General features: G+C 39.3%; 1 protein-coding gene across 1 annotated transcript in view; it reads left to right on the top strand.

Annotated features, from left to right (window-relative positions):
• The first annotated feature begins 421 nt into the window (after positions 1–421).
• The window catches only part of LOC103771760 (pancreatic lipase-related protein 2-like), a 19,008-nt gene continuing 4,082 nt past the window's right edge, over positions 422–15,347 (top strand). Inside the window, exons 1-10 of the mRNA XM_008939072.1 lie at positions 422–524; positions 773–852; positions 4,972–5,061; positions 8,090–8,138; positions 8,978–9,132; positions 10,648–10,773; positions 12,304–12,438; positions 14,144–14,252; positions 14,863–14,979; positions 15,058–15,180. Coding sequence (XP_008937320.1) covers positions 422–524; positions 773–852; positions 4,972–5,061; positions 8,090–8,138; positions 8,978–9,132; positions 10,648–10,773; positions 12,304–12,438; positions 14,144–14,252; positions 14,863–14,979; positions 15,058–15,180 — 1,087 coding nt within the window. The remainder of the gene's footprint in view (positions 525–772; positions 853–4,971; positions 5,062–8,089; positions 8,139–8,977; positions 9,133–10,647; positions 10,774–12,303; positions 12,439–14,143; positions 14,253–14,862; positions 14,980–15,057; positions 15,181–15,347) is intronic.

Raw genomic sequence — 15,347 nt, 5'->3', positions numbered from 1 at the left:
TTTGCTTCACAGGGATGTGTGTCAGACAGATAACAGATAGCTGGTGACTTCCAGTAGGTGACACAGAGCAGCAAGATTATGTTCCTGTTCTGAACTTGCCCGCAGAGGAGGCTCAGCCCATTGCCTGTGACAGGAGCTTACCATAACCAGCTAGCTCAGGGAAGCATTTCATGTTGACTGTTGTGACTGTTGCATACCATAACCCCTCCGAGGGCTTAAGAGGGCCTCATCGCACTTTTCTTCAAACCTTTGAAACTTAACCAAAACTTGAAGAGGTGAAAATTTTGATGCGAGAAATCAAGGCAAGAGAAGGCAACATCTGTTACATCCAGCAATAAGGGCATCATTCTTACAAAGGTTCTCACTCACCCACAGGAAGCCTATAATTAGCCACCATGTGGGCAGGTCCGCACCCACCATCATGGGACTGGTTCCAAGTGAAAAGAAACAGTGGCAGCCAGGATTTGACAGGGAGCTGGCTGAACGGAGCTTGCCAAGCAGCAACCCTTTCTTCATTCAGAGTGGTAAGTGCCTGAAAACGTGGTAGGGTTTTTGGGCAAGTGTCCTTACTAACTGCTGGTTGGGGCTGGAGGATTGTAAGGACTCCTGCTTTAAAATAATACAGGCTGAATAGTATGGTCTAAGTCAATTGGCAAAAAGCAAACAGCAACAGAGTGATCCTGAGGAGACTCTGTCAGCCACTACAAGGCTTAAAACTTTTCAAATACAGGAAGTTTAAGGAAATTTAACTACAAAGCTTAAAACTTTTCAGTTCCCAGTAGCAGACAAGAATTTCTGGGCTTTGATAATGTAATACTGCTAGGAACAGAGGATGGATTCAGTGGGGCTGAGGTAATTTAAGACTGAATACATTGCTATATTTTTAAAGGAAATTCAAAATGAACGTATTTGCACATGAAATCTAGATTTTATTTTTTTTTTTTATAAAGGGAAAATGCATGAGAATGCAACAATTTATATGAAAAAGAAGAATAAATTAGGCTACAAAGTCAAGCATTACTAGGAGCACTACAAATCTAAAAGGAGAATAGAATTGGGGAAGAATTACGGAGCTGTTATATGAAAGGATGGAGCAAACGAGGTGTATTTTGATATACTACCATACGCAGAGAAACTTGAACTAGTCATCAGCAAAGGTTATTCTGCACTTCAGAAATGGCAAAAGGAAAACAGTGCTGGTCTTAGAGTTGACTAAATTTAACAGAAGCCTAATTATGAAAAGGGATAGCAAAGGTCCTCCTGGAAAGACAGTCAAGTGGGCAGACAGTGGCTAGAAGTCAGATGAAGTTTCCCTAATTAGCACAGAATTGGCACAGCCACCTCCCCAAACTGAATCAAGTTTGTTGGGTTTTTTACAATGCTTGTAGTCAGATTAAATGATCATAACTGTCTCTATAAACGTAAACTTATGAATACAAATGTAGGGTCAAAGTGAGAACCCTATTATTTAGGAAATCAGAGCAGATACTGCACAAAGTCCTGAAGTGGGAAGCCAAGGACTTTATATTTAATAGATTTTCTTTACTGTTATCTTTTAATTTCTTTACATTGTTCACTGTTTCTAAGCAACTAACCTAAACACCCAAATCACTAACATGCAACTAAGCAAGTAAAGCAACTAACCTTAAAAGCCCAAAACTTACGGCATCCTCCAATGATGAACAAATATATGCACAACTTTGCATGCTTACTAACCTTTAATTGGAGCACTTCCTACGTTAAACACCTCATGAAAAGAATGTGCATCACCACTCTGAGTCATTATTTCAGGTTAATGCCCTAGTTCAGGTCTCAGGTTCAGTTTAGGAGGTGAGGAGCTACTCAGAATTACCCAGACCAGAAACCTGTGAGCCCTGCCTTGCCTTGGTTACTGCTTCAGAGAAAGAAATCTACAAAAGGTTCTGAACATCTTTGCTCCACTATAAAACTGATTTCTTTTATGTTAAATTTTTGTGTTTCAGAGCTACTCAGTTAAGATTAGGTTGTTCATGGAGAATTTAACTGCATGCAAAATCTGGTGAGCCAGCAGGAAAGAGGGCTGGCTGATGCCAACATGCTCTTTTAGTTAGAAATACTTTTTTTTTTTGTATTGAAGCAGTGTCAAGGAGCATTCATCTGGAATCAGGACCATACTATGGGGAGGAGCTGGAGATTAAATTAAGTCTTTTGCCAATTACTCTGCTGCCTGAATTAGTGCTCCATATCACCAGCACTTTGTCCAGTTCTGTGCACATCTATTTTCAGTATTTGATACTCTGGACAAATACTGTCTGAGCATTCTTTGTATACTTATAAAGAACTGGCTGAACAACAAGATGACGTTCAAATAATACAAACAAACAAATTATAGTGTACTTTCAGATATTTGCCTATGGGTAAATATGTACATGATCCCCTTTATGAGGCCAGAAGATACCATTGTAATTTTTTTTTTCCTTTACTTTCTTTTATCATTTTGCGTAATGCTACAATGCTTGCGTGTGCAATTAATTGTGTGTTCTCTAAATGCCTCAGGCTCAAAGACATGCAAGAATTCACTGAAAAAAAAAAACAGGAAATTTAACCTCTAACTTCTATACTTAAGGCTTATATGCTAAATTCTGGATGGCTGCTTCTCTTTTGCATCATGTTTACACTGTTAACTGACTGCTGTGCCTAACTACTGAAAAATATGAAAAGCTGAAATAAAACACTGGAAAGACAGAACTGACAAAAGTATTCTCTGTTGAAGGACGTACCAGTGCAGGAAATATAGGAAGTATGGTTGGAATGGTAAGGAAAGACACGATGGAAAATAATAAGTGGTAAAAATTAAAAGAGACTTGAAAAAAAGTAAAAAACTTAAACATCAGTACTGAAGGGGAAACATAGACCTGAAGATTGGACAGATAGCATAGGACTGAGGGGACAGAAAATGCCATGCTGAGCTTTGTTGACAGATGAAAACAAGCTAGCACTGCAGATTGTTACTGAAGGAACTGTTCCTGCTCTACCACTCACTGCTTTGAACATGATATTAGCAAAGGCTGTTCCCCACCTCAGCATAGACTGCTGAGGTGACTCTTTAACTTCCCACTTGGCCTCTTTGAAAAACAGGATGAAGAAGTAGAAGGCACCATCTAGGTCATTGACCCTCATCTATACCACTTCTCCCTGTCACTTTAAAATGAGACAAAGCTCCATCTTAAAAGCTCCATCTTAGTGTTCATAACTAGTGCTGTGTTTAAGTATCACTGCTCCTTTTCTGGTCCCAGGTTGTACCTTTGGAGAACAACCATTTGCACTCTGAGCCTTTGTACTCCTAGTCTGAAAAGTCCTCTCCTTACTTCTTGCTCTGTGTTCCCTCTTTTCCATTTTCGTGTTGATTCAAGATTTTCTCTCATGCTTCTTTATTTCCTCGATATCCCCCTTGAACTGTGCATGCAGCACCAACAAAACCCCTGTATACTTTAAATAATACCCCCCTCTATATATTCAATACAACATATCTGTTGAAAATACTATTCTCCCAACTGTTAAATATGTTGAAACAAAGACTAACAAGTTCCTTGGCACTTCAAAAGTCATTGGTAATACAGTGGCAAGACTTCAAAGGCCATTTCAGTTATTGCTTCCTCAGGTGTTCACCTGCACTCCACCTGATTTGCACTGTGACAGCCTTTAGTTTCCCAAACAATAGAATATAATCCAGCTTCCATAACCTGTACTTTTTATTTACTAATCCCTTAGTCTACCTGTACTTTTTATTTACTAATCCCTTAGTCTAGATGTCAGTATTTTTTCAGTATGAGCTTATGCCCAGCAATACATCACTACTGAAAGTTGGCATGCAATGTAAGGCTAGGAAGTGATTCCTCCTAATCCTTAATCAGTGATGATCCATCATGAGCAGTGGGTAACTGTAAGGTCAAAAAACACAGCTAAAAAGCACGATCCCAGCTTGATCACTATGTGATGCAATGGTGCACAGCAGCAAGAACTGTATCTGTAAATCCAAGAGCTGCTTTCTAGTTCCTTGCCATTTGACTCTGAGATGCAATAATGACTCAATTTTTAATCTACTTAATCCATGCATTTAATTTTTAATCTACTTAACTGTTATAATAGTACAGGTGTATAATTTGAATTTCTCAACCCAAATATCAAGTAACAGAGAAGATGTTATTAAAATCCGAGTATCATGAGACTTGTTGATCTTATAAGAATGTCGTGTCAGTTTGTCATGTCATGTAATTGAATTCAATTACACTATTAAAATCTTAGAATTGTTTTTCACAATTTTACTATCTGGACTGTGCATCCTGTGGAGAATTTTATTATTCTGCCTCAGGTTGATATTGGACCAAAACTCCACAGGTCATTTATGCTATTTTTTTTTACCTGTTAGCATATCAGTTTTCTTCAAACCACATCTCTGAAGTTTTCTTACTAATCAACAACTTAACAAAAAGTTGTCAATTTTTTTTAATAGCTTTTTTTTTTTTTAGGACTTTAGCTGTGAGTTACCAAAGACTAATGATTTTAAAATATGTAGTTCCAGCAGCTGTTCTACAGCAGATTTAGAATTATTGTCTGAACATGGACATCACCATAAATATTTTTTTCTTGTATAAATAACATCATCTGGTATTGGTAAAAAGGGAAAAGAAAAAGTGTAAACATTTAATGTCAGCTCCAGCATTCCTTTCTACTCCATTTTATATAGTAAAGGAAAAAATATTCATGCCTTTTTAACTCTTCAATGTAGTAAATATTCTTTCCTATTTTGTGTCTTAATTCTACTGGCCATAAATGTACATGTTGGCATTGACATTGTCCTTGTGAAAGCTGTGTGATTTCATTCCCAGTTACCAATAGTCCTCTTTTCATCCTTTTGAATTCCTCCAGTTTCTTTCCCTTTACCAAGTTGCATGTAGTTTTTTAATCTTTTTTCTATTACTTTTTTTCCAGTATAAAGGTACCCAACCTTCATTAAAGAAAACACTGGCCATTTTGTACCTTGTTACTGCCCACCAAGGAAAGAAGGGCAATAAGAGGATGGTGAGTAAAATTCTTAACAATTAGAAAAACAACATATCTTTTTCTAAACTTAAAAAAAAAAAAAGTTACTACAGTGAGATTGTTAGGTTAATAATGTCAATAATTAAAACCCCTGAGATTTGGGCTTGGTTCTCATGAGCAGATTGTGTGTCTACAGAATACACTACAGACAGTCATGATGCAGACTTTCTCTTATCTCACACACCGTCCACTAATGACCCCTGAATCACAGGCTGAGCAACAGTGTCTAAAAGGTGACTTGATGGCTTATTATGAATGACAACCACTGCTCCAGTGGAGGTTTTATACATTAGGATGTCAGTCTACAAATATTTGCACTTTTTTTTTTTTTTTTCTGACCTGAACAGCAATTTGAAAATACTTTGTGCTGTTTTTGCTTCAAAAGTGCATGTCCTCTGTCCATTGAGTATAACAACTGAGCTCAGCACTCAGCAGCCTTCTTGCCTGCAGTACTGACTAGGCTGAAATCACAAACAAGTCATTCCAGTTCCTCTTGTTCAGCAGTAAGCCTCTTAAATGCCCAGTGAAAGAATTTTCCCCCATCAGATCGTATGCTGCCTCAATTCTATTTACAGACACAATTTCTTAACCTCTTTGCAACCTTTTTGTCAGTAAGTGAACATAGATCCATACAGAAAATGTACCCACTAAAAAAACTTTCTACTACTCAATCTACATCTCTCTTAGTAACAGAATAAATCAACATTCCACAAAAAAATAATAAGAAGAAAAAATCTGCATCTTCCATTACTTACCTGCCTTCTATTTTCTGCCTTCAAAGGAAAAACCTCTGAAAAGAAACTACTGATCTATTTGGCAACAACCTCCCACATTTTCTAAGGTCATTACTCATAAGCTGCCTTCCAGATTTTGGGTCTGAAAAGAAATTATATTATCCTTCCTTTTGCAATGTTCCCAACATTACTATACATCTCCCGAGTATGAGAGCTCTCCATTAAAGATAAATAGATCCCATTAAGTTATCCAATTCATTTGGTGAACCACATCTTCTGTGATTTTCCTGCACTGTCATCAGGTTCTCATCATGATGATGGGTACTTCTTAACATACATTCCAGCAGAACAGGGGTGCTCCTTTTGGCTAAGTTAGGAATTCTCTGTTCTTGTCTGTCACCAGCTGCTTGGAATAACTCTCAATCCTTTTCCCTCCTACTCAGACTCACTACCAGACTTCCTCTCTGCTTTCCACTCTCTTTGAGAAACTAGTTTTATTCTCTGTTAACTACATCAATGGATATATTTGACTTGGGAAGAGAATTGCATTTCCAAGGAAATATCATGATTCCTCTCAGCTCTGTACTTCACAGGTTCAGCTAACTGCTTAGATATTCAGCCTTGCTCCTCTGTCTTACCTCATAAACAACAGCCTATTACCACACAGGGACTTCAAAGTTGATTAGAGAGTGTTCAGAGACACACTCACTGGACTCTGACCTAGCCTATTTGGCTTGGTTATGAAACCATGTGATTACAGCCAAATAAACCAACTTCTCCCAAAAAAAAGGTGGATCACATATGCCTTCTGTGTGACATATAACACACAAACCTCAAGGACAAATTCTGTTAAATTTCTAGCTGTTTCTTTTTTTGTGGCTGAGAGCACTTAGTAATGTCAATGACCTTTGGAGCATTGGTTTTCTAGCTTCCTCACATTGCCAAACCTGAAAAAATATACCCTTTGGAGACTCAAGATTATACCTACTAAATTTACAATTTTTTTCTTAATTGCTTATGATGAGCTATATCAGTTGCCAGAGATGACACCTCAACATTTTTGCTTTACAAGAAAAACAGTATGGTGAAAATGGGATGTGGGGGCCATAGAAAACACCTAGAAGACAAGGATATTAAGAACAGTGAACAAGGCAAGCAGGAGGGGAAGAGAATGGTGACATAACCCCTGCCATGGGAAGGCCAAGTAAGGGAAGTGTAGAGGAAAGGAATCTAAATAAACTCAAGGATATGAAGGTGCATAAATGAAAAGAGCCCTGAGCAAAAGCAGCACAAACAGCCTGAAGATGTAATCACAGGATTGGAAAAGACCTTTAAGATCATTGAGTTCAGCCATGAACCTAACACTGCCAAGCCCACCACTAAACCATGTCCCCAAGCCCCACATCTACGTGTCTTTTAAATAGCTCCAGGGATGGCTACTCAACTGCTTCCCTGGGCAACCTGTTCCAATGCCTGACAGCCCTTTTGGTGAAGAAACTTTTTCTAATATCCAACCTAATCCTCCCCTGGCACAACTTGAGGCTGTTTCTTCTTGTTCTATTGCTTGTTACTTGGGAGAAGAGACCGACCCCCAAGTTGCTACAACCTCCTTTCAGGGAGTTGTAGAGAGCAAGGTCTCCCCTGAGCCTCCTTTTCTCCAAGCTAAACCACCCCAGTTCCCTCAGCTGCTCCTCATAAGGCTTGTTCTCCAGACCATTTGACAGCTTTGTTGTTCTTCTTTGGGAACCCTCCAGCACCTCAATGTCTACCCTGTAGTGAGGAGCCCAAGCTGTCAAGCATTCAGACTTCACCAATTTACAGATATCACTGTCTTGGTTCTATCACACTTCTCACCTGTGTCCTCACAGCTGGCAAAAAATCAGGACCTTGTGATCTGATTCACTGCCTCAGCAACTTGCATGCAGTACTGGCTGTGCAAGAGATGCAATGAACAGCAAAACTGAGTGCATAGGAACGATCACCCCCCTCATCCTGCTGGCAGCATTCCTCCTAATGCAGCTCAGGATGCCACTAGCTCCTTTTGCTGCAAGGGCATGATGCTGGCTCATTGTCAGTTAGCATCCACCAGGGCATTCAAGTCTCTTTCTGCAAAGCTTCTTTCCAGCTGACAGGTCCCCCATGGGTACTGACCAGTGTATGAGGTTATTCCTTTTCAGGTGCAGGTCTTTGCATTTTTCCTTGTATTATATTGTTTTAAAAAGGACAAACCACTCCAAATAAAATGCTTACCCCTTATATTCAATTTGCTTTAGGTGCTTGGAACATGGATTATTGCATTTTGTCTCCTTGGCACAGCAGCAGGTGAGACACTATATCTATACAAACTGCCACTAGAAGGTGAATTCAGGTGAAATAATATACAGAGGACAATGACTGGTATTTTCCTTTGCTTTGAAGTAGTAGTACAATTTGCAGGTCATTGTATGACTAGGTATGTACATAGTATTGTATTACTACAAATAGAACTAATGCTAAAAGGCTCTTCTCTGTTTAAATTTTATTCTTAAGATTACAAGAGGCATAACTTGGTGCTGAAAATTCACAGAGAAATTTAGTCACATCTCCCACGTTTACCAAGACAAAACCCACAAAAAACCACAAGCTGTGTTTACATGACTGCTGTATAGAAAGAACTACTGAGCAACAGGGTGATTAGCACAACAGACAGTGTTAAAACAGAAAAGTTGGGCATAAATGAACAAGAAACCTGTCTGATGTAGCAAAAAACTACTATATTGAAATTGTGATTTCCTTCACAGCACAAGATCACTGCATAGATGTCCTTCATTCCTGCGAGCAGAGGCACAATGATTTGGAATAGGAAGCACACAGGAACAGTTCTAGCAAGCACTTCTTAAAACCTTTTTTAAAAAAGAAATTGGATTAACCTTTTACAAGCCTAGAAAATGGTGTCAAAACAACATCTGGGTCTTTACTTAATTTACCTGTAAATTGTTTATGTTCTCTTGTGTTACCTGCTTTAGGCAATATCTATGGAGAAAACAAGAATAAATCTCAGTGTCAAAATCAATTATAAAATTAAATTCTTGGTTTTCTGCTCTTCAGACTGTTGTAGCCTCAAATACATCATCAAGCATAAGAAAGTCCAAGACATAAACAAGTTGGTTTTTCTGCTCTAGGTGGAGAAGTTTGCTACGCCAGGATTGGCTGTTTTACAGATGACCCACCCTGGTCAGGGGTACCAGGGAGACTTCTGACAGGTTTGCCTGACTCCCCAGAACATATGAACATCACCTTCTCTCTCTACACCAGAGAAACAGGAAATAACTCACAGGTGACACTTATTTTTAACACCAAGAACTGTACAAATCTTTGCTAATTTGTTAAAAAGTCTACATCAGTTGACAGAGGCAAACAAATCAGAATAAGAAGATAGTTTGAAGGTATAGTAATGAATGTATTTTGGGGTGAAGCACAAAAAATGTTGTGAATGAACTGTAGGACACAATAGTTTTCCTGGCATTTTCCTGCACAAGGATATGAGCTATGGCAGACTGTCTTTTGCATGCATTTAGTTCTCTGAGGAAAGCTGAAGTCTCACCCAGATAAACAGCCTCCTGAGTATTCAGGGGGGAGAGCAAATACTGCTGTCTCTCAGTGAAGCTAGGCAAGGAGGATACTGTGGCTTTTAAAACTAAAAACCTAAAGAAAATTTATCTTATGCAGCTTCCAAACCCACATTCCACCTTGAAAACTGAATGATTTCACATTCTTACCTGTCTGTCTGCACTGAAAGTGACAGAATTGCTCAAGTTGCTTCTGCTCTGACATACTGAGCACAGCAATGCAAAGGAACCTCTAAGATCAGGAGCTGGGACCACATCATTTCAGCAAATGTCTATGAAGCCTCTACATGACTTTCAGGCTCCCAAACCTAGTGTCCTCTGAGTGGTACAGGGATATTTAGGATTCTGCTGGCGTGAACTATGGTGCCATCACTGCCATTGCAGACATCATTGCTCCCAGCGCTCCCAGCTGCCAGGCTGAGGATCCAGCTCAGGCTCTCTAAGGATGAGAAGCTACATCTGTTATGAGCTTTTACAATCTGCAGAGGAAGGACGCTTAAGCACACAAGATACACACAGCAGCAGGTTACTCAGCACTTCTGTTGTTGACAAAATAGTCACAATAGACCATGCAGTACTTCCTCGCCACTAACTATAAATGTGTCTATGATCCAGAGCATGGACCTTCTATGCCCAAACTCCATGAGTTCACAGACTCTGTATTTGTCTGAAAACCATACAGACAGTCAGTTATCATTCTTGGAAAAAAGGGAAAAGATATAATTAAGTAGCTTGCAGCAAGGTGTGAAAACTAGCTTCAGCCCTGTTGCACACAGCTCTTGCATGAAATTCTTTCAGCCTTTCTGGAGTAGCTAATGACAAAAATGTATATAAATATCATTTGTCCAGGGGAGAAAAAAAAAAAAAAAGAAAAAACACAACAAACTATTACTTAGATGCAGAACTGCACAGGTGAGGTCAGTAAAAGGGCAAGCTAAACCAGGAGATGTGGAGCTGGTCAGCTGCTCTCTGGAGGAATTAAATCAGGCCAACAGGCATTGTGCAACACCTTGGCCCTTGTAGACCACTTCATATTCCACATAAGAGGGTTCTTCCTGCATTAAGCAGAAATCACAAGGACACAGCTCCTTTGGAAACTATAGTGTACATGAGAAAGGTGAGATACAAAGTAGTCCCTTGACTTCTACAGAGGGGATGACTTAGCTGACTTTTAAAAATGTTTGAAAATATAAATAGATTTTTTTTTTTTCCTCCCTACACAGGTGATCTCGGCAATAAACTCCTCAACCATCCAAAACTCACATTTTTCCTCACATAGGAATACCTCCTTCATCATTCATGGATTTGGCAGCACTGGAAAAAAAGGCTGGGTGGTAGAAATGTGCTTGGTATGAGAGAGTATCTTCTGAGTTCCATCAGCAGTTGTAACTACTATCTGTCAGTATCCTTTAGGCATTAATGTTCACCTTTCAGTTTGCAATTCATCAGGTTGTAGCAGCTACTAACCAACAAGTAAATTTCACAAAAGCCAAAATGTTCCCCCTCTGGAATATGCAGCATAGTCAAGGCTTCTTGGTCATCTCTGACATTATGTTTCTCTAGAGAATTTCTATCCCCAAACTCTACAGAGACCAGATCAAAGCAATAAACTGAACACAGATGTCCCCAGTCTCCACACCAGTGCCATGATATTGGATCAGAGACATCAAGTCGCTGCTGCTCCCACCAGGAGCACTTGAACTGTCTTTCAGTCAAAAGACCTTTCTGAGTTGTGAAGCTGAAGTTTCAGTCTACAAATACTATTCTGGTTCACCACTATTCAGTTCCCTAAAAAAAAAAAAACAAAAACAAAAAAAAACACACACAAAAGCCCAAACCCTTTTTATTTGGTTACAGGCTGGAATGAAAAACAGATTTCAAATTTGAAATATGGAAGCTACTGCAAAGCCAGCCGAGTGCACTGTGCCAAAGACAGCCTTGGCTCTGAGAGATAGGTAAAACCTGCTCTGGGTTCTGCTTCCTTCCAGGCTGGCATGGAAAAGGACAAGCCAGAAAAAGGCCACCACTATTTACTAAGTTACAGATCTGCATTATTTTTGTTCATATATCTGTGAAAACTTTTAACTTAGAATATTACATTTTCAATTTTTTTCAGTTGAAAAGAAACAGCAATTCTATTTGCCTCTCCACACCACAAGACTACAGTGCCTAGAGAAGAAGAAGGATTCCAGGATTTAATTTACTATTGCTTCAAGCTTCTGCTTTCCTTGTCATTCACCTTCAGCTCTTTATCATGGATTAATTTTTGTTTCCACTCCTTGTTCTTTCTCGAACCTTAAGTGGGCCTCAGCCACAGAAAGCTACAACTGCAGACTTTAATATGTGATTCTTCCAGTGGAAAAAACATTGGTCTCCACATGACTGTGACCAGTACTGAAATGACCAATGCATTAGCTTTCTTTGCTGACATAGAAACTTTCTACTCTCTTCCAAACCTTTCCAGTCTGACACAACTTCCTCAGTTTTAAAGGCACTTGGTACATAAGTCTACTTCCTATGCTATTAAGTTAAACTGCCAACATCCCTCAAAGAAAGTTACATGCTGAACATAGAAACTCCTCTGCAGTTGTCTGGCTTTTCCAAAATATTTTCAAATGTATATACAAATGGCTTCTAAAGTAAAAGATGTTTGTTAAGGTCTTTCATAATCGATACTTTTGGGATAAATGGTTTGGTTTAGTCCGTTCTGTAAGAAGAAGCATGTTTCAGCATGGTATGGGCTACAGTGAAGAGCCCTGTTTAGCAAAGAATGAGAAATTCCATCATTATATTACCTTTTAATGTTTAGTCTGATTTAAGTTGAATCTGTTTGCTATTTTGTTTCCTTAAATACTTTGCTTTATGTGTTCCCACATCAGCTGTTACTGGAAGTGGAAAACATCAACTGCATTGCTGTTGATTGGCAGAAAGGTGCAAAAGGCACCTACATCAGGGCAGTGAACAATCTCCGTGTGCTTGGGGCTGAGATTGCTTATTTCATAAAAACCTTACAGGTAAAAGACACAGCTTTACCACTTACAAGTCTTAAGTGGATGCAGTGGGGTTATGATGCTGCTGCTTTGATTTTGAACCTTGTCCTGTACGGGCAGCCAGTGCTTCAGGAGGAGAGCTGTACAATGCAGGCAGTTGAGATACAGCTAATTATACTGATTATCAACTCTCTATGGACTTCTCACAGCCACAAAAGATGCAAATTACGCTGATGTGGCTGAAAAGAGCAGCTAATTAATTAAAGACCAGTAGATGGCAACATTTCCATATGATGGTACACTCAATGGACAAGAGGCAAGGCCTTTGAGTTCAGTGCTTACAGTTTTCCCAGCATTCCAAATGTGTGTAGGAGCATCTCAGCTTAGTACCACTGCCATATTTGCTGTCTACAGACACCATAAACTGCCCAGTTGCCTTCTAGTTGTGAACTTCGTGTTCCTGAAGGATTCACATTTATACATACAGTGCAGAGCTGCTCAGCTGCAAAGTTTAAGAGTATCAGCATTTCCCACTGACTTCAAGAGTCATGAGTACTTACTTACAACAGCTGATAATCAGACCCCTCCCTGGCTATGGACTCGATCCTGGTCAGGAGGTGATCATCTTAAAGTGCTGCAAGAGAGAGTTCAGAATCCATGAGGCAGTGTCAACTTTGCAAGCACCTGGGTATCAAAGAACATTTCCCCAGAACCTGCTACTACTGTTTCTACCTAGGAACTCATATCTAGCCTCACAAGTTTGCTTCTGTATCTCCCTTCTTTGTGTACAAATCCCAGGTCACTTGAAGATGGGTTCACTTTCGGATTTTAATATCTCTGTCACTACACTATTTGCAGTCTGGGCTTCTCTTTCTTTCATTACAAAAATGATCCTTAGGCTTTCTCTTCCCCAATTTACAAAATTCTAGAGTTTGACCTGAGGAAAAGTTCAGCTGCATTGTAAATGGAAGTACTGCAGTAAATTCAGAGGAATCTGTTATTCTAACAGCCAGGCCAATACTACAGTTATTTTTTTGTTTTTTAATTGTGTTATAGACACGACAAAACAAAATCAAACTCAGTGTAAAAACCTTAAACTACTAGTGAACAATCCTCATAGGTTTTGGTCCCTACAAAGCCCAGCAAATCCCTGGATGAAATGTGACTCTTGCACGCAGCCCACATGCTGATTAATCTCCATTCCCACCTTCAACACCCATGTAACACCTCAGCAACACAGCTCTTGTACAGGTGACGACTGGCAAAGAGGAGAATGAATGTCACTCCACCTAAGCTTTTAAGCAAAAATATTATCAAGTGATATGACCACATATTCTAAGCAGACATATGGAGAATATAAATGTGATTTAAAAGGGCTAAATAATAGAGTAAATAAAGAAAAAATAAGATCATTTTGGTGGATGGTGAAATGAGGGGTTGCTCCAAATGAGAAAGAACATTCATATTTTGTCACCAATGGTAACCAACTACGTTAACCATGTGCCAACAATACAACAGTGTATCCATCATCACTAGGCATTTAAAATTCTAGATCGGACCATTTTCTATCAAGTCTTAATGTAATTGAAATTATACTTAACTCACGCCCTGTTTGCTATGAAGAAAGTCGGTCTAGATGTTCCCAAATGCCCATGAGGTAAGACACCCTCTTTGCTTGCTGTTTAAAGCCTGTGTTCTTGTCTTCCATCGCCACCACCTTAATGATCAGAAAATCTTCAGATACTCCCTTTGCAAAATCCATTTAATTGGCCACAGTCTGGGAGCACATACTGCAGGAGAGGCAGGAAGAAGGATCCAAGGCATCAGACGGATAACAGGTAGGCTGTCCACCGAGGGGTTGAGCTAACAAAGCACGTTTCTAAAGGAAACAAACTTGCACCACACTGGTCTGTAGACTGAAATAATGTCAGTGCTGGGGACATATTGTGTGAGAGAAGGAAAACTTTATGCTTCTCAGAAACGAGGGTATGTATTATATCTTTCTTCTTTAGTTAGGTTAAAAACTCTTCAGTGGAAGGACAAACATATCAACTATGTAACATTACTGTCATTCATGGGGTTACATCAAACCCTAAACAAAGACAGAGCAGCCTACCAAGAATCCTTAATTTTTCTGTACTTGTAAGGCTTTACAGGCCAATAACAAGCTCACAGGTAATAATATGCCTCCTTCATAGTAATATGATGCCATTATATAGTCTATTGGAAGATGTTTTACTTCTGTTGGAATAAGTGCGCAGAAAGGTTCACAAAACCGTATTATTGCCTTTTTTTTTTTTTTTGCAGTTTAGCTTAGAATTCACATCATTATTATTCACCTTGCCTTGTGCAATACTAAATGTCTGATGTTGTAAGCTGGCAAAAGCCAATAACTCATCAAACACTCCTTTCCCCCCCTCAACCAATAAATGTGGGGTTTTTTTTCAGGCTTAGACCCTGCCGGACCCTATTTTGAAGGTACTCCTCCCGAGGTGAGGCTGGATCCTTCGGATGCAAACTTTGTTGATATTATTCACACCAATGCTGCTCACTTTCCTGCCATAGGTAAGTGTTCATATCCCAGTAAATATCTGCAGGGATGGGCATGTCACCAAGACACTGACATCAACACGTGTATCTCAGGGCTTGGAATGTATAACACCACTGGTCACCTGGACTTTTACCCAAATGGAGGAAGTGTGATGCCTGGATGCACTGATTTAACTCCAGAGATGAAACACAATGATTTTGAAGCTAAGATTGCCGGTAAGTGTGCATTCCCAACATGTGTAGTATTTGATTTTCATTCAGTCCTGAAACAGGAACTGTGAAAGTGTGTGTTTGGGAGAAAACAGCAAAACAAAATAGATTTTTGCCTATTTACTCATAAATTAGAAAAGGAAATAAGAAACAATAAATGCTGGATCAGAGCA

Source organism: Merops nubicus, unplaced genomic scaffold (assembly GCF_000691845.1).
Source record: "Merops nubicus isolate BGI_N331 unplaced genomic scaffold, ASM69184v1 scaffold1924, whole genome shotgun sequence".
NCBI lineage: Eukaryota > Metazoa > Chordata > Aves > Coraciiformes > Meropidae > Merops > Merops nubicus.
The sequence above is the reverse complement of the archived record's forward strand: the minus strand, read 5'-3'. Positions and strand labels throughout refer to the sequence as shown.